Source organism: Motacilla alba, chromosome 7 (genome assembly GCF_015832195.1).
Source record: "Motacilla alba alba isolate MOTALB_02 chromosome 7, Motacilla_alba_V1.0_pri, whole genome shotgun sequence".
Taxonomy (NCBI): Eukaryota; Metazoa; Chordata; class Aves; order Passeriformes; family Motacillidae; genus Motacilla; species Motacilla alba.
Window position 1 is genome coordinate 5,362,841 of NC_052022.1, and position 20,483 is coordinate 5,383,323.

The window sequence follows — 20,483 nt, forward strand, 5'->3', positions numbered from 1 at the left end:
TTTTTACATCACTTTTTGGGTGGTTGATGTCAATGCTATTCTTTGTAAAAACATCTCCAGGTAATAGGTCAGTCACATAATGGAACAGCTATTGATATATTTTAATATGCAGTCAAACTTTAGAGAAGAGTTGAGATTTACCAGCCAACATTCCTGAACTTGTATTGACTAAACAGCCAGTTATTTTTTAATAGCCATCATGTGGCCTTTCTCCCCCCCATTTTTGGGTTCCAATTTTGTTATTTCAGACAGTAATGCTGGCAGCATAATGTTCATGAAACTATTGCAGTCTTAAATAAATCTATAACATGCCACTATTTCTCTATAAGCTCTGAAAGGAGCCTACTCCATCTGATATGAAAATCCTGGCATTCCTAAGCCTTATTTATGTGATAGTGACAGAGGTCATTTCATTCCTCGAGGCACAGCCATCTATAAATTATAGCAGCACACTGTGAGTAATGAGTTATGCTAAGAAAGAAAGGTGTTTAGAGGAAAACTGTGCAGATTTTGCTCAGCGCAGCAATCCAAAAGTTCACACGGCGAGGAGCAATTGTCACCCTACATAAACCATGGTGCTCGTTGTAAAATAAGAATGTTTAAGCAAAACCAGCCTTTCCGAGCTCTGTGATAGAAGTGGCTGCTTTGCGTGGCACTCTGCAACAGAAGGAGATTATGCCCCAGCCAAAAAGATGGCAAATTATTGCCTCAATATATAAAATAACTATTTTTCTCTCACAAGGGAAAAAGCGTGAAATTTCATAGAGAGGTTGGGATTGGAAGAGATCCCAAAGATCATTCAGTTCCAACTCCCCTCCAAGGGCAGGGACACCTTCTGCTAGGCCAGGTTGCTCCAAACCCCATCCCAGCTGGCCTCCAACACCTCCAGTGATGAGGCAAGAGATCTTACAGTCCTGTTGTTCTTGGTGCTGAAGAAAGCCAGATCTTGCAGAGCACTTACACTTCATCTCTCAAGGAAATAGGATTTTTGTCTTACTGCCAGCACCTCTAAAAGATGCCCCAGTTCAGCCCAGGGGAGAGAAGCAGCTTTTTCCAGTTGATGGATTCACTTCATTTACTGCGCTTAGATGGAAAATCCTGGGCATATGGGCTCCTAAATGTTAAATCATATTAAGTCTGTACCTATGGAAATACTCAAGCACTTAGAAGGCCATCTTGAGGGTTGGCCCCTTCTCCTCTCCCAGAAATAGCAAGGTTTCATCCTACAGACCAACAGTCAGCACTGGCTCTCAGCATCTCCCCTTTGAGGTCACTTCATGCCCCTAGCTCGGCTCTCACTGACTCAGACTCTGTCACTGCCCAGCTCAGAGGTCTGCACCAGCATCTGGACTCCAAAGTGACAAAGTGGCATTTCCCCCTCTTAATACTAATCCCCTCCCAGCCACTGGATTTGTCAAAATCAACAACAGGAATAGGAAGACCTGCCTGTTTGTAGGTCACAGCTGAGTTTACAATTTCTTCCTCAACCTTCAGGTAGAAAACGAGAAGCATCCCCACAGAAATAGAGCTCTAGGTGAACTTGAGCAGAGATTTTAAAGCAGAAAGGGTCGGAGAGTTGATGAGCAAAACTCTGCAGATGATAAAACACCTTACTATTACCCTGGGAAAATTTCCTTCCTTAGCAGAATAATGACCCAGAGTCAGCTTGCACACACTGCCTGGCCATTTGACACCTGGGAGGAGCTGCCTTCTTCCTGTACAGCCAGCAGCAAAGTGAGCAGAGCTGGGCTACCCACAGTGCCAGGTCACACAGCTGCACCTGCTCCCTCCTTTCCACAGCCAACAGCCCCTCACAGGGAGTGATTTGTGTTCTAAAGCTGCAAGGTCTTGTTCATTAATTAAATCAAAGACAGACTCTCCCTACTTTCCCCTTCCTGCTAACCCTTCTGGAAAGCCTTCCCAGAGACTTTGTTCTTACCCCTTTCTGCAAATACCTACAGCCAGATCATTTTCTCAAGCTAATGAGGACTATTTTTCTTTTCTTCCAGCTTCCCTAGAAATGTCATCCCTCAGTTCTGCTCATCCTTTGCTCTTTTCATCAAGGCTGTAAACCACAGCTCCCTCCCAGCTCCCAGCAGAGTTTCTAACCCCAGCCCATTAGTGTTTAATGGAGAAGGCAATGGCAGCTGCAGTGCCCCGCAGCCATCAGGACACACCTTTCACCTGGCCTGGTGATTCCCTGCCCAGCCTCCACCTTCAATCCAGCAGTGTCACCTGCGACTCTGAGCCCTGCAGCCCCAGCCTGCTCTGACATGGGTGATCCTGCAGGAGGGTGACCCAGCTCCAGAGTTAATAATCACCTTCCAGTTCATAATCACCTTCTGCACCTTCTGCAGCACCCAGACTGCCCTGCTGAGGGAATGGCCAGCAGGAGGTGACCCTAAAGTGTCCCTTTTGGGGAGAAGGGAGCTCCCCACAGCTGCCTTTGCTAACTGCATCCCCTGTATGAGCACAGGGGGAGAGGCTGATGGAGAGGACCCAGGGCAAAGCTGGATCTGCTGGCAAACATCCCCATCCTTGCCCCAGCCTGGACTCCCCACACCACATTCAGAATTAGTTAGGGGAAAAGGTGAAATCAAAGACATTATTATTGTCAAAATAAGTAGAAAGAACTGATTTGGAGGAAGCTTGAATTCTAAAAGCTGTAGGGGGAAATACCCACATTTGAATGTGCAAGTTACTAGGGAGAAATTTTCTGGGGATGGTGACAGGTCCTAGGATTGAAATATTCTCCTAAATTTTTTCACAGAACTAAATGACCCTCACCAAATTAATGACTGGCTTCTGCTTTTTAGCTGAAGAAGCTGCTTATGGGGTTCATGTCAAAATGGGCACAAGTCTTTTTGAGTCCATGGAAGGGGGGAAATCTGCTCCAACACACACAAAGGGAGACACTTCTTATCTAAAAGAGCCTTCTTTGATAAGAGTTTTGTGCCTGGAAGAAGTTTTCTGCCCTATGGGAAGTTTTGCCAGCACACAGGGAAAAGAAAGCATCTCATGTTAAGAAGCAATCCAGTCACTCTGTCCAAGGGTACCTGTCCCTTTAAAAGAGAGGATGAAAAAATAGAATTTTACTTTTTTTTAACAGATCCAATGAGTTTGTGGAAAAATACTTCCTAACTTGTCATGGCCATCAGCATACTGCTGTCAGTGGTGCTTTTATCTCTTTGCTTTAAAAAGCTGCATCCTGAGATGGGTGTAGGGGGGGAAGAGAAAAAGAGAAAGAAAAAGTTGATTACTGAAGTGCAGAAAAAAGAGTTAGTATTTAGCTGAAGGCAAAAAAAAACCCTCCTCCTTAGGATGACTATCATAATTATGTGACAAACTGTCAACCTGTAGCTCAGCATCTGATGAACATATCTGCTGATTGTGAGGTGCGCACCCAACAAGGGTGGGAATTATACAAAAGACAGAAATAAAATGTTAATTGTGATGGCTGTCCATACATTTTGCATTTTTAAAGTTTGTGCTGACCTCCAAAAGCACTGAAGATTGAGCTGGGATGGACTGATAGTCTACAGATATCTGTGTATCGTTAGAGAGTAAGTTTTTATTTGAGTGTTTGGTGCTTTATCTATAAATACCTCTATTTATAGTTCTATTTATACCTCTAAAATATATATGAGAGGCAATACAACGAGGCTGGGTTCTGATATTTGCCAGGATATCACTTTGGGGAAGGTCACCAGGCCATGCCTCTGTCCGTGCTGGGCATCCCTGTGCCTGTCCCTGGCAGCTGCAGCTCTCTCCCTGGCACAAACACGCCTCGTGCTGGGCTCAGAGGGAATCTCTGTGTGGACATGTTTGGTTAAAAGCACTGAAGCCAAAAGTGCAAACAGCCCAGCGAGTGGGAATACATCATCTGCAGTGTGGGTGCATGGGATCTGCTCCATGAGCTCTGCAAGGGGGTCAGTGTTTGTTTTTGGTAGGGGGAATATGCATTATCTGAACCCTTCCTCTGCTGTCACCACCTTGGCAGATCCTGATTTTGCAGACTCTCCCTGTGGCAGCAGCAGGAGAAGCTGCAGGAGCATGATCAACACTCACTTTCTACCTTCCCAGCAGAAGAACTGCTTTGAAAAGTCTTTAAGCTGAACACGAGCCTTTAGGGAAGGATTGGAGATAATAAATATCTAATGATAACAGGGGCTTATTACCTTGAGGAGACAACAGCTTGCTCTCCTTCAGAGGCAAGCTGGATAACTATGAAATATCTGAGGAATTTTAGCTGTAAAGTGTCTCTGTGAGGTGAGATCTGTCTGGTTTTCCCCCAGTACACCCAGTATGACCTCAAGGCTTCCATCTTGTTAACGTAACAAATGACACCATTTTCACTGGGCCAAACTGTCTGGAGCTGTCTGCAAGAGAGTGAGAAAAATTGTGAAGGTAAAAACATCCCAAAAGGCACATAAGCCTGGGACTGAGCTGAACTGGAAATAATCCACTTGAAGAGCACAGAAAACACTTGTTTTTCCCCACAGCCCTACAAACAACCCTGTATTGCTGGTGGGGAATTTCTGCTGTGCACAAATGAGGTGGGAAAGAGGATTCTTCAGTTTGGAGGAAACTCATGACTTGATGGTAATGAGGAGGGACTTTTAGGGTGCTAAAAGAAATATGGCAGGCTGTTATGAAGCTCATGACCACATGAATCTGGGAATATCCTGGTGTAGAACCTGCTTTGCAGGTCGTGGTCATGAGAGTCCTGCCTAAGCCAGCAGCTGAGAGCCATGAGCATCAGCATGGCCAGTGAGTGATGCTGGAAAATCTATCCAAAGGCATTTGTTTTAATGGAAAATAAATTGGATCGGTCCAGTTCTTCCTTGTGGGTTACTTGAGGCTTAAAAAAGGCAGCAGCTATAAATATGTCATCTGAGTATCTGGAATTTGATTTAATATGTCACAATCTGTTATTTCATTTCCAAGAAGACTAAAAACAAATATTCAGAGCTACAGTTTCAGAGTCTATTGTCATTTGCTTTAAGGAAAAATTCTGTATTTTAATCTTATGATCCTAGAAATGATTTTTGCAATTTGGTTTTTCTGAAGCCAATGAAACATTAAGTTGGCAGATGGTGTGCAGGCTCAGCAGAGATAAAAGTTGTGTGGCTGTGCTAGGAATACAGCATAAGTGTCCTGGTACATTGTGTTTGGAGGAGTTTTTTATTTGGGTGACTTTTCTTCTTTTTAATACAATATAAACCCTGTGGGCACATCTGCATCGTCTTTTATAAAACTATAAGAAAAAAAAGCAGCTTCTCTTATTGCTGACATGGTTTCTGAGACTGGATGACTGTCAAACAAATTTAAATTTTAAAATAAAGTGCTTACAAACGTGGTACAGAGAGATGATGCTTGATCCAGTGGACAGACTGCAGTCTGGGATCCCAAGAGCAAATATCTGAATTCTGACAGTGACATCTATGAACAATGTAGTTTTTCCTTAGTAAAATGAGTCAAAATCACAGACCAAGGTGTTTAAAAACTGCAGAAGAAAACACATCGTAAGCATAAAGTGTTAAGAATTGTTGAGACGAAAGCCATATTTCTTTGCTTATTAAATTAATCAAAAATTCTTCCAAATCTCAAAATTTACACATAAATATTCTCAAAGTTTAAATCCCCACAATCTATCTCAGCAGTAGAATGAAAGCTTGAAAACTCTGAGCAACAGGAAGATGCATTATTATATGAATGTTATTCAAGAAATGCTATAGCATGTGCTGTTTATTTATTTATTACAGGTCTTTTGCACCGTCACAGCTTTTAGGAGGGGGACTCCTGAGCAGCAGTCACTGCCTGAGGACAGCAAAGGTTTCTATGCTGGGATTAAGGTAACGCCCACGGCCCTGAGTCACTGACTAGGGAATATTTGAAAATCATGATGAAGATACATAAATCCTGATGATCACAAGCAGTGCTGCTCACTGTGAGAAAATGGCTTTCAGTTTGTCTGTAAAACACCCTGAAGCACCACTGGCACCATGAGCAGGTGTGGACACTGATGTGCCACAAAGCAGGGGCAAAGCTCTCTGTGCGTGCCCTGAACAGCTCTGGGGCTTTTGTGGGATGGGAAGACACACCTACAAACCTACAAACCTACAAACCTACAAACCTACAAACCTAAAGGATGCACAATTCTCTTGTAACTAAACCAGAACAAAGTGAAGACAAAATATGATTTTTTATCCATCATCCTGTTATGGTCGGGCATTACAAAACAGAAGTTGCTGAAGATAAATTCACACTGAGTGCAAGGACCGGGTCTAATCCTACTCAAGGATTAGGCTGTCAGCCTGGCAGCCCAAGATTTTGGGATCTTCTGAGTGTCATGACTCCATGAAAGGGGTTTAGAACACCTGGCAGCCCATTCTGTGTGGTATCTGAAGAACAGTTTCTGAGGAATTTTTTTAAATGTCAGAATTTTCCAGGGAGTGGAAATTCCCATTTCTGGCTAGTCCTGAGTGCTGTTCCTGCTCTTTTCCCAGGACAATGGGCAGACAGAAAAGGCACAACTCCAGCTCTCTCTCCAAACCTGCAATATTTTATGTGCAATTCTTCTTCCTGCCGTAGCAGGGAAGGGGAATTGGTGAAAAATTGCAATTATTTTGCACCTGGTGCAGATGACAAACATAGAGTCCATGACCATGAGGTTATGCCAGACTTTATGCCATGGTATTTCTCCTACTGCACTGGGGTAGGAGCTCCTTTAAATCAGGGATATTAAAAATTAAATAAATTCCACAGGCTTAATAAAAGCTGCCTTTCTGATTTGGAGATGAGAAGCAATTACACATTATATATGGGAACTGCAAACATTTTCTTAATTGCAAAAATGTAGTTAAAGTATGTTAACAGCAATTTTACCTTATAAAGTTGAAGATCACTATTGCAAAATGTATTATTATTAAGGAGATTATGATAAAGATTATTATTATTTTGCAAGTAATCATATATCCTAATAATTGGCTAAAACCACTTCACACTTCATAGATGTCAGAGTTGCCTGATTAATCTTGCTTGTCAAAATTATCTTAAAGTTGTTTTCTTATTTCCAGTTTTTACCAGAATCACTGGAAATTGCAGAGGATGGCAAGGAGCATGTTTTGACTGTCCTGAGCACGGTGCCCATTGCCTGTCCTGGGCAGGATGATTCCTGTAAAATTACTTTGCAGCTAAGTACTGAGGAATTGGGTAAGAGTTTTACATATTGACATCTAATCAATGTGACTGCTTTTTCCAGTATTTAGGTTACAATGAATTCTAATAGAAAATATAACATATAAATAATACCAAAGGGCAGAAGCCATAAAATCAGCAAACTAGGCCATATTTTTATCTGCAAAATAAAACAGCTGATTATATCTGACAGATTTTGGAGAGCAAAATACCCCTAGGCCATAAATCTGACTAGCAATAACCTGAACAGTAGTCTGTTGAGATTTATGGATGAAATAACTGAGAGAAGAAGAACTTATTTTAAATTCCAGGAGTGTAAAATTCCATTTTTAGGGTTTTTTGTAGCAGAAATGTTCTTAGGTAGAATAATTTCATTAATTATCAATAAAAAGCTCCCCTGCAGATTTATTATTCAGTAAATGCATAGTGAAGCCTTTTTTCTTTCTTTTGCTGGCTTATAGGTTTTGTCTAACTTAATACAGAAGGGAAAAAATCATTCTTGTGTTTATGTATTATTCTCTTTCTAAACGTTTTGGGTTTTTTTATTTTATTAACTTGAAAACATTGACAATGTCACTGAGAAAACTCTTGCCCTATTATTCAATAAATGCTGTCTTCAGGTCAATTAGGTGGAATATCCTTCCTGCCTAAGGGTGGCACGTAGGTATTCACTTTCCATTTGCACCAAATAAAACACCCAAGCTTTTTCCTAACAAGTCACTTCTTTCTCTTCTTTAAGAGACTCAATGAGAGAAATGTTTAGAGATAGGATTACAGCTGCAATTTCTCTGCCCACAATAAGCCAGCTCTAAAAAATGTTGGCGAAACCCAGATAGGTCCTGGTATTTTTCTCTTTTTAATTCCCTTTCCTAGCTCCCCTCACCATCAGCCAAGTGCTTAGACAGAAGAAAGAAAAATAATTTAAATGGTATCATAACACAATGAACTTAAACTGAGCAGCACCTTATGGTTCCAGCAGCTGTGTTGGCTCTCATACATGCAGTACTTTGCATTTCTCCATGGCTCAGTGCTGCTCTGTTCCACACACTGCTCTTGGCTTGGAGTCTGGGCTGCTCCATCAGGAAAACTTCCTCTGAGCTCATGGGAACGGATTTCCTTGGATAGCCAGGTGGAGGAAAGGCTGCCTCACACCGAGGGACTGGGGTGTCAGGGCTGGTGTGTGCTGGGACACCCCCACAGACCCCAAGCAACTGAGGATCAGATAGGAATGAGTCCCAGTCAAGGCCATTTGTTTAACTCACATTTTCTTAGGCATCCATCAAGGCTTTCAGGATCTCTCTGACACTGAGAGCGTGGGCAAGAGCTGTCAGGTGGGGGAGGCTGAACTCAGCACACTGGACTGAGATTGACCCCTCACCAAGCTCTCCTCCAGACCCACAGTTTGCACTTGACTGGAAGAAAGCGAGGACACAGGACTTGCAGAAGCAGCTCTATTTTCAAGCTGTCAATGGGCTTGATGTGTTGGTGCCAAGAGGCGCCAGGAGGAAGGCACAGCTCATCCAATTAACTCATATTTGAAGGAAGTTGTCACTGAAGTGGAAAATTTCTGTTAGTTTCGATCGACTCATTTCTGCAGCCGAAACTAGACCCAGCTCTAGCCCTTGGTTGCTCCATCCTGAGGCTATTTCCTGGGATGACACTCGGGCTGTTATCTATTGAGCTATCTATATATACTTAAGGCTGAGGATCTGCTGCTGGGTGTCTGCACAACCACATTTGCTCGGAGCCCTTATTGTCTTTAGGGTCCATTAGTTTATCTGAAGGAACACTGCGGGCTTCTGAAAAATGTGTGCAGGCCACAGTGCTGGAAATTAAAAATAAAAACCATTTTAGCTGCGATTCGTTTATACCGAATAAATTAACTGACAAGCTCCTTGTCTGACTGAATCCATATAACTACACTCTTGTGCTAATTATGTAGGGAATAAGTGATAAGAAAGCTAATTACAAGCACAGAAATATCTCTCCAAGTTCAGACAATATCATAATGAATGCCAAGGCACAGCAGAGCCACTGGAGTTCAGCTTCTGTTAAGTTTATCGCCACTATTTTGACAAGATGATTTTCTTTGATTTTAAACTTTTGTTCTGGGTTTTGAGCACAGCTCATGGGGCTGTAATGGCAATAACTATTCCTCATGGAAACCTCCAATTTAATTGAATCAAGAACCTTGAAAATGAGCCAGGACTTTTCCATAAGATGTGGGGTGAAGCAGCCTCTAAGGATTTGATATAAGAGATAAAATGTCATTAATATCTGTAGATTTTAGTTCAGTTCCCATAGTACTGTACAGGGTTAATTTAAATTATGTTTCATGAGATTTTTCCATAAGGAATAAGACAGTGATTATTTGATTGTGCTAGAAATGCCATCTTAAAATTCTTTAGTGCCATCTCTAGAAATTATTAAGAAATTCTACAAATGGGAAGAATGGTATAAAAATCATTTAATATTTTAATATGAGAAAATCACTTGTTTTCATCTCAGATTAATTTTATGTCCACCATTTCTAGAACTTTATTCTCATCTGATGATAATTAGTGGTCTGGGACAGAAAATTAAGTATTCCTCAAGAAACACTGTAAGTCCTGAATTCAGCATTTGGATTCTGACTGGCTTCAGCAGACCAGTTTCATTTCCTATCAACCAAAGGATTCATGAAAACTTGAGTGGCTTCTTGAGAGGAAAATGCACACTGTGTAGTGCAGACCAGATGGCTCAGAACTAAATGCTATAATTCAGCATGTGTATGGGAAAACACCTCTGGAAATAAAAATCCAGGTGTGCCCTTCACCTGAGACCTCAGCAGAAAGGGTCATGACCCAAGAGAAGTGGAAACTGCCATTCTGGCTGTGTGTAGAGGTCTTTTTAGGGAAGATATGATGTACAGAGCCATTGTCACACTGATTTTGTCACCACACATCATTTCTCTACCCACCACAGATGCTGACATGGCAGTATCTCCATAGCTTATTATTTTTCCTCATTTTTTAGTGAATTTATCAGCACAGTACTTCTGTGAAGGATACAAAAAAAACCATCATTGTTTTACAGACCATGAGGCAAAACACCATAACATAACTAAGCCAAAAACCACAAATACAGACCTGCAGCATTTGCCTTGTTGTTGTGGATCCATAGTTCACCAAAAACTTAATCAAACCCTCCCTTTTCACATCAAAACACCTGTTTGTTTGAATTAAATAACTCCTAGCAGATACCTCCTTATACTCCAGACAGTGAAAGAGAATTGTTTTCCAGAACACAGATTCATCTCTTTTGTCATGAGAACGACTTGTCTTCATTCACTGGGCATGCACCCATAAAGATAACACTGTTGTCCCAGAAATATCAGCACCTGTGGAAAAACAGACACCACCAAGATTTTAGAAAACTTTGGGGATGAAAAAGCAGCACAGTGAAGACTGCAGAGGGATGCCAGATTCAGTCAGTCACAACTGTCTTCATGCAAAGCCCATCTGGTTCCAAAGTGCCTTGATTTGAAAAGACAGGTGTCTGCTAAGGAAGGCAGGAGCCTTCCTTCAAATGGAAAAAGCAAACTCCCTCCCCCAAAATTATCATGTTTTTTTTTTTAATTAAGAGGGTCTCAGGCAAAGGTATGGGAATAGGAACAACAGTTATTTACTAGGAAAATTAAAATACAAATGCAATAGTACAAAAAAGCAAAAATCGCTGCCAGAGTCAGAATACAACCTGACACCCTGTGGGTCAGGGTGGTGGCAGCAGTGCCATTCCATGGTGGCTGCAGTCCTCTTGCAGTGCCAGCTGTGCTTCTGCTGGAGCAGGGATCCTGGACAAGGGTGGAGTTTTCCTCTGGAGCTCCAGGGGTGCTGGAGATGGGCCTGGTGTTCCTCTGGGAATCCAATGAAAGAAAGCTGCTTCTCTGGGAATGCAGTGGGCAAAGGCTGCTGTGTTGTTCCAAACCTCAGATTGCATCCAGGTAGGAATGCTTGGCTCCTCCCCTGGGTGGAGCATCTCCCCATGGAATGATGGAATTTTATCAGCCATGCAATGGCACTCACTGGCCATGAACAGAGGAGATCTCCCGGAGGAAGGATTGTTTGTGGAAGAGATAAAGAAAACTGCCCAATTAACAGAAGATAACTGCCCCACCTCTAACAGATGGCAATAGAATACACACCCCAGCTAAATCTTTCAACCTAAGGCACAAGGCATGTGTGTCCGGAACAAAAAGTGTTTTCGTCAAACAGAGCACAGGGTACAGGCGGCACTTTGCATGACTCTTGTCAGACTCTGTGTTGGTGTTCACTCCAGGCAGCCAGGTCCCAGGGCCCCCAGACATCGCCCTCTCGGCCTGCCAGGTGGATCTGCTGCCGGGGCCGTGCTCGGCGAGCAGCTGTGCAGCAGCCACGGTGACAGTGACAGCCGTGACGGACTTCGCGCGGGATGGGAACCGCGTCAGCCGCCTCAGCGCTCGGCCAGCCGCGCCAGGGGATGCGCTCTGGAGGGCTTACACACCCAGGGATGTCAAGGTTAGGTCCTGAAATCACTTGGAAAATGTGGCAAATCTAAATGAGAGGCTTTTATTTTCTTTTTTTCTTTCCTTTTCTTTCTTTTTTTTTTCCTTTTTTTTTTTTTCCAAAGAAAATTTTAGGGATGATTTTCATAATTATTTGGGTCAGAAGGGACCTTAAAGACCATCCAGTTCCACCCCCTGCCATGGGCAGGGACACCTTCCGCTGTGCCAGGTTGCTCCAAGCCCCAACCAATCTGGCCTTGGACACTTCCAGGGAATGGGCAGTCACAGCTTCTCTGGGACACCTGTGCCAGGGCCTCCCCACCTTCACAATAAAGAATTTTTTTTCCTAATATCTGATCTAACCCTGCCCTCTGTCAGCAGAGTAAAGCAAATCAGTCACTTTACACACCAATAAAATTAAATGGAATTCCTTGTGCTTTGACAGATTTGGGGTTGATTATTAGTCAGCACATCAGTAAGGCCAAGAGCTGGAACACAGAAGTCACCAGGAGTGCTTCTGTCCACTGGAAAAGGGGAGAGGGAGAACATGGGTTAGGGAATGAGCACCTTTTTGAGAAGGAGGGAGGGGGAAACTGAGGGTTTGGAGAACATTTTCTGAAAAAGCAGAGGAAAGGCAGAGCCTCAGAAAGGAGAGAGAAGGGGATTCAGCAGTGCCGTGTTCAGTTTGTGACTGTGCTATGAATTGCCAGGACACTTTCAATGACACGTGTGGCTGCTCCATCTCTTCATTTATAACACTACAAAATGTCCAAAACAAATGAACAACAACAAAAAAAAAGCAATCAGGAGGGCAAGCCACACTTTCCCTGTAGAAAGCCTGGCTAAAGAAATGTGGTGAGCAAGGACCAGTCCTTTCTCCATGAAGTTATTTCAGGACCTCAGCTGGGAGATTTGAGAGCTGTAATCCCATAACCCCAAAAAATTAACCAGAGCACCGATTTGACTGAGCTAAACGTCACAGAGCAGGGGCACATGCAAGCTGGCATATCTTAAGTAACTGAAAACAGCCCTCCAGTGAATTCCACAAATTCCCTGCCCTAATTTTTGCGGATTTTTTCATGAGAGAATAAAATTAAACTGGAACAAAAGAATGTTTGTCTTCAAAGGTAAAATGCCTAGCATGGTGTATAACATTTTATCTCCAGAATTGGCTTATTTTTAACGTTCCTAAATCAGAAATTATGGCTAATTCACCATTGTGCATTCACACACTCATATTTTTTTTTGAAATTACAAATGCTTTCATTAAAATATGAAGATGTATCAAGTGTGAAATTGAATAAATCAATTTTAATAATAAATTCAATTTATCTCTGTTAAAACTTGATATATGGAAACATAATAGACAATACTTTCCTCCCCTCCATTTTCCCATTTCTGCTTTGTAGTTAATTAGAGGCCTTAATGTAACATAGATCTTGCAACATAGCAAGAAAATGTCCATGTATTAAAATCCACATAATCTTTAATCCTTCTGACTTGTTCAGATATTTTTGATTTATCTGAAAATTGAACAGAAATGGTGGGCAGAACATCCTAACACATCTAGATGCCTGTGAACAGGATTTCCTCAGCAAACTACTCCTGCCTCCAACCAGGAATGGTGTCTTCTGCTGACATCATGCAAGAAGGAACAGAGCAGGAAGGGCCACATGGATTTGTTTGTGCCAAATTTTTGTTTAGGATGCGTGAGGCTGTGGGGAAAATGGGAAAATTCTGAGACACTTCATATCACACAGTAAATCCAAATGATACAGCTGAGCCCAGATCAAAAAGTTGTTCAAAGAAGGGTTCATTTTTTCAGTCATCAAGGCCATCATTCTAAAAGTTTGGTGTGCCAGACACAGGTGGGCATTTAAGTGTTTCTGTGTCATGGTTAAGGGGTATTTTGAAATACAGATGATGTATTGCTGCAGGTGAGGAATGTTGTCAAGAACTGAAGTTCTATCTTCACCCTCTAATTCATTTATTTAATTTCACCCCTGTTCCCAAAAGCCAGGTTCTGCTTTGTCACTGAAAGACTGCACAGGGATATAGTAGCCATCCTTCTTCCCTGCTCCATGGATCCTGGTAGAGCTAACTGAAGTGCACCTCTGGGCTCCTCATGGGCAGGGAGGGAGCAAAGAATTAACAGCCCTGGCCAAGAAATCAGTCTGTCAGGATGGATAATGGAAAGCCATAGCACTCCATCACTCCCACCAGTATGACTGGGAGCTCTTCATATCACAAATCATTACACAACCCAGTCCTGCATTTTTGGGAGCTGGTCAGCAGAGCATTCAGTCATTAAAAAAACACCCTCTTGAGCAGGCCTGGCAAAGTGGGCCCAGCACTGCCTGAGATTCAGGTGTTACAGCTTCAGAGCCCTGCCTCTGGCTTCTGCAGGCACATCTGCTCCCTGCAGGGTGCCAGGGCTCTCACAGCTCCTCTCTGACCCAGCTGGTGCCCGAGGAGTCAAGGGCTGATGCAGATGAAGATCTCTGCAGCTGCAGTAGATCCTTTCCTGTTTCACCCACATACTTAAAGCTGTGTGATTTGGAGCCTCCTCATCAATATCTGATCAATATCCACATCAAATAGATAAATCAGCCTTTCAGATGCTGTAACGGGAACTCTGAGGTCAAATTAGGGGACAGGCAGCCACTACTAAAACATGCTAATGTTACTTAATTACAGCATGCCTTTTTACCACACTTCAGGAATTAAAATTAGTACAATTTAATGAGCACTCTATTCTCCTGGTAATTTCAGTGAATGATCTGCTCCTTAGCAAAAAGTTTTAATAAAAAAACTTCAGCTTTCACCAGATAAAGGAAGACATTACATCAGATGAACAGGAACACTTTGAACTCCCTCATTGGCTATGATTAAACTCTGTTGTTTGAAAGCAAAGCCCATTTTGTCCCCATCTGCAATCATATTTCAGAAGTCAGACTGTAGTTTGTACTTAACCCATGAATCCTACCCCTAATGTTTTGTGAGGAACAGTAATGAAGGAAAACTGCTGTGTAGACTGTATTCATTACACATTTCATTTTAACTAGGTCACAGTTCGAGACCTCCCAACAGGGAACTGCTACTCTTTCACTGATCCACACATTATCACATTTGATGGATGGTGAGTATTTTACTTTGAAATAATTCGGCTCAATTACTGCAGTTATCAGTTTCTGGATGTGGCATGCATGTGGGTTTACATTAGAATATCAAAAAAGCATTGAACAGGTTTGCTTACAATAAGGAATGTACTCCTTCAGCAGCACACGTGGTTTCCTTGCAGCTGTGTACTCCTTTTAACAAAAGGACTAGAAATGGATTAATCTTTGAGAAGCAAAGGGTTTGAGTCTGAATAATTTTTAAAAGACAAAGGTCAGGTTCCAAAATGTTCTTGAGATAGAACCATCACTAGTGGCTTTGTGAAGGTGTCTACACCACATGTTGTCGTGTTAGTGACACCCCAGTGCCAGCCAAGTGACACATTATGTCACCAGGGCAGCACAGCACACAGGGACAGCCTTCCCAGGAGTTCAGCAACCTCTGCTGCAAAGTCACTCATCAGAAGGATGCTCTTGATTTCTTCTGTTTCCAGAGGTGGTTTATGTCCAGCTGGAGTTGACAATCATAAACACAACCAATAAAACCCCAAAAAGATGGCTCTAATGTTTCAGATAAAAAAGTGCAGAAATTACAAGTGTCAAATGTCAGGAGAAGAATTCAAAGATAAAGTTGAACATCCTCCTGTTGTGTCCAAATGTCCTTCTCTATTACCCAGCAGTAAGCTGCTTAAAGACTTACCGAGCCAAAGTGGTGCCTTTGTGTTTGACAGCCTGAACCGTATAGAACTTTTCCACATTTAACTCCCCTAATCATTCATTAATCTATTTATCCCGGCTAACTGGCATCACTGAAAGCTTTTAAAATTTGTACCTGGCACATTTGATCCAATGTTGCAAATATTTCAGATGACATTTCAATTTTGTCATTCCGCCGTTGACCTCCTGATGGCACAGACAGCGACCTTGGGTGCACAGCATCCACAAGGACTTGGCAGGTGGGAATTTCTGCTATCCTCATATCCCAATTTCAGTCCAACATGCTCTGGAGGTGGCACCTGAAATGATGTCAAAGCTGGAGAAATCTGTTGATGAAATGTGAGTAGGAAAGACAGTGACTCCATTAAAGGTTACACTTCTGTTTCTAACAAAGATTTCACATAAATTGGGCAGTCTGAGACAGGAGATTAGCTCTGCTTATCCATGGTTTCCCAGTTCCCCTTCTGCTTTGATGAAAAACATTTAAATGTGACCAGGAACTTGTTTCATACAAGTTTGGGTGCTTTTCTTGCTTTGGAAGCTTCATTAGAGCTGCATGAGGTTAAAAGGTATTCCCATACCTCATGTAGCTGCAATTATTTCAACTCTGGGATGTTAAACTAGATCAGAGTATTATTTCAAACCTCTCCATACATTTATATTCCAAAATACTCCCTTTTGACTTAGGGCTGGGAACAGGCAGTGATCTGTCAGATTGTTGTGTTTAGGGAGTTATAAATAGCTGGAAAATACCTCTTGGAATGGGGACACCCTTCCAGCCGCGCAGCACATTTTTACATTGCTTCCATGGGGAAAAAAGGTCTGAAACCAAATAAAGCAATTTTATTTGAATAACTAATTTTTTAATCCTATTTTTGATATCACACAGAAATGCTTCCTAAGCAATTTATGTTCTGTTTTGACCCAGGAAGTTTGGAAAAGCCCATCAGTCTGTGTCATCCTGCCTCAGAGTCACACAGACTGAAAAGAGGAAAAACCCAGGATCAGCTTGGCCCCTCAAAAGCTGCACGTTTTTCCCTGTAGAAGACATTCATCTCTGCTCTGTCCAGTGCAGCTTTAAATGAGCCACACTGATGGGGCTTCGTCCATCTCAATAACTAGGTTATTTCCCTAAGATGTATCACTTCTTGATATTCAGCCAAGTTTCTTACCCATCATTTCACAGTCCCATTACTCCTACTTATATTCCCATTTATTATTGTAAATAATTTCTCTTTCAATTATTATAATGATTAGGCTACCTTATTACACATCAGTTAAGCAGCTTCTCTGACTGCCTATCCAAAAAAAAAATTGTTACCACGTTAGCAAATGATTTTAAAGCTCTGTCTTTAAGGAGTGAGGAAAGCAATTCCTGCTTCTGTCCTGGTAAAAAACTATAATCTGAAGGCAAAGGCTGACATAGAGGTCTGGAAGGGAAGCATTTCCTTTTTTTCGTGGAAGGGAATGTGGTAGGAAAATGTGATTGAAATGAGAACCTTTTTGTGGTTTTAAAATTTAAACAAAAATGATTTAAAAACTAAAATTTAACTTCAATAAAAATAGTTATTTGAATGAATTTAGAAAATTGAAAAATGGTACAAAAATCAAAAGTCTGGAAGTGTTTTTCTTATTGGAAGTACAATTTTCTCAGTGAAATGGCCACTTCCAATGTAATTTTAACTTCTATTGTGATGTTTCCAATGGTTTCAATCTGACATAGTGAGCTCACGTTACATCTGAGGTAGTTAGCTATTCATTAGACAACTGAAATACCCAACTCCCACCCCTTAGTAACACTCCCCTGTGCTGTGCCTCCTGCTAATATATGTCGGTAGGAATATTTATCTTGTAATCTTTTTATTCTTTTCACCAAAAGCAGTGACTGAAAATCAAAGAAGAATGTGTCATATTTTACAGCATAAGCACAATCAATTTGTGTATATTGGAGCGTAGATGTGAAATAATGTTAATTATGCCAGCTAAAATCCAGAGAGAGCACTTCCTTTTATAGCAAAGTACCTTCTAAATTAAACAAATGTGAAAGCCTGGTAAAGCAAAAGTATAGCCCTCATTACTGGTTATGCCACATTATAAATATAAAAGCTTTTCATGCCATAAATCGCAGATTCTTAAATATGAAGTACTAGCTTAAAACTAAATATGCAGAAAATCCTTTTAGGGCAAAGTAAAAAGGGGAATTTCTTTTGATTGGGGAACCATATACATCATTTATGTTATTTTGCATTTTACCTAACCAAAAAAAGGTTAAAAGATTTTTCAGACTTTTCAAAAATTTACACTAATCCATATTATCCTATCAATATTATCACCAAGGAAATGGCACCATTTGCTGGTTGGCTTTAATGATTTTCATCATAGCAGTCCACAGCTAGGTCCTGGGCATGAGTAGCCCTGCCAGGTGCTGGGGTTTGGATAGTCTGCAGCAGTTTAGGTGTCCCCAGGCATCCAGTGCCTGCTGAATATAACCCAACATCTGCTCTGAGAGCAATGTGATGGGAGGAACACTCTGAAAGCTGAGAATGTCCTTCAGCATCACCCAGCTCTTCATAGGGTAAAGCCTACCATGAAATAGTTTCTAGTAGCCAAGAAGGAACCTGGAGGGTCATGCCAAGAAATCAAATCATTTGGTGCCCAAGCTGTGGTGGAAAATCTGCAGGAATAACCACACTGAATTAATACAAAAGTTAAGTGCTGCTTGGTGAAGAGGAAGGGCAGAGTGTGAGTTAATTGAACACTAGCAGGTAGTAGTTTACATATGTCTATACCCCCTTCTGTCCCTCTCACGATTTACCAACAGAAATTATTCCTACAGAAGCTCACTGCCATAACCAAGCACTCAGGAGTGTTTTATAATTACTGGATGAAGAGCATAAGTCGAGCCATGACTTCGTGCCAGAACAAGAACCTGCTTCCCCCCTTGGAAAACAATCTAAGCACACAGAAGGGGAGGGAGGGAACCCCTTTTCACCCAGGCTGCCCATTGCTGCAGACTGTGAGGGAAGCAGGGTGGAGGGAGATTTGGACAAACAGTGGTGCCTGGTCCACAAGGAACACGCAGAATTCCCTCATGCAAGAGCTGCTCTAAGTCTACTTTGGGCATTTAGTACTACAGGCAACTCCAAGGTTGTCCAAAGAATCATTATCCCAATTACAGTTGTATAAACATCACAAAAGTTTACCTGACTACATCCAATTATCCATTCAAATGATTTGAAGGCGCCTGAAAGCTCTAATTTAGGCACGGTGCAGGTTTGTGCTATGCAATCTATGCCATGACTTAATTGAAGGACTCAGAGTGACTTCCAGGAGGGTTGGATTGGGTCCACTGTCAGTGATTATTAGGCAATAAATAGCTCCCCTGACTGCAATGACATTTATATGCATATGCAAAAAGAGCCTTCTTTACCAGACAGAGATGATTAGTCTGGGCACAGCCAATCTGATGCCTGATTTCCCATCAGCCTCCTTAAACACCTCTCCTTCTAAGCTGATCCTGTAGAAGGAAACTGTGGAAGGTGCTCTCATAAAATATCCTCTTTCTCCCCCACAAAGTCATCCAAATGGAGCGAGTACTAGAGGTTTAAAGAGATTATCTATCTATTTTTTATGTTGTCCTTAGTTCTGATCAATCTTAGCAGCAGCATCTATGCAGTGTAATGCAGGATTCATGTATCTGATTAGAAAATAGGATGAGACAGAACCATTCAAAATCTTATCCCTTTATGGCCAACCTAAGTTTTTCAAGATGAAAGATAAAGTCAGATGTGTTTTCTATCAGAGAAAAGGAGCTGGAGTTTAATTTTTTTTTACTGTGTTTTAAGCTACAAAGTTATCTATAGCTTTTTTCCTGAAGAGGAGCAAAACACAGAAATATACATGAGAAAAAGTCACAGTTTGCAAGCCATTTGTTCCCCTGCATAAGAAACATTAGTGGCCTGAAACGTGGGTGTTTGTATGGCACTGTTTAAAAAATAATCCTGTTATTTAGCAGAAGCATTTTATACATTCCTTTTAATGTTTTTTTTTATTGCAGAAAATAATAAAGTTTATTATTATAAGCTTATGGTTTAGTTTCCATATTAGTTAATTTCATAAAAATTGAGTTTAAAACTAATCACAGTGCCTTAAAAGAAAGCAGAATAATCTATTGTTTTTAAAGATGGGAGCTGTTGGCTTATAGAGAGAAAACATCAGCAACATATATTAAGTATATGGCTACTATTTCCTTTTATATAACAGAATAAAATGAAGTGAGAATGAGACAAGTTTATGGAGAGAGCACAAAGAACAAGCAGAAGAGGATCCTCTCACAGGCCTCTGTGGTGGAAACCCCAGAGATTCCTGATGGTCCACGCAGAGGCCAAACACTTGCAAAGTTATTAAAGTTATCCTGCTCTTGGCCTCACCCAGACAGAGCAGGGATGTTCCTTATGGAAAAGAATGAAAGTCCTAAATTGTTTGCCATGCTGATTGCTGATCCATTGAGAGTGAAATTTGTGCTCACGGACAAGTTGTTGAGGGGGAGGAACAAACTTCATTTTAGCTGGCTTTCAGTAGAATCCCAGGTTTTCACAGGAAGCCTTTACCTAGCCACAGCCAGACTTGTAAAATTTGGTGATTAGTCACAGAAGAGGTTATTTGAGCACTGATTTCCCTTTGAAGAACATCATACTTGAAAATCAACCGGTTAGAACCAAAATATATTTATTAAGACCTGGAGGCAGGAAACTTCTTCCCATTTGCTTTATATCAAATGTTTACCCTTTTTATCCATGCCCATTGCCATGGCAGCAGCTGAGACACAACTCCTGCTTTTCACAGGAATTCTTAGGCACTTCCAGCTAACAACTGCCACGGCATTCCCTTGGATACAGAGCCAGAGAAACCCTTCCCCAGCGCGCGTG

General features: G+C 41.6%; 1 protein-coding gene across 1 annotated transcript in view; it reads left to right on the plus strand.

Moving 5' to 3' along the window:
* The window catches only part of LOC119703311 (von Willebrand factor D and EGF domain-containing protein-like), a 168,753-nt gene that overhangs the window by 52,172 nt on the left and 96,098 nt on the right, over positions 1–20,483 (plus strand). The window contains exons 5-8 of the mRNA XM_038142997.1: positions 5,766–5,855; positions 7,080–7,215; positions 11,518–11,735; positions 14,788–14,861. Coding sequence (XP_037998925.1) covers positions 5,766–5,855; positions 7,080–7,215; positions 11,518–11,735; positions 14,788–14,861 — 518 coding nt within the window. The remainder of the gene's footprint in view (positions 1–5,765; positions 5,856–7,079; positions 7,216–11,517; positions 11,736–14,787; positions 14,862–20,483) is intronic.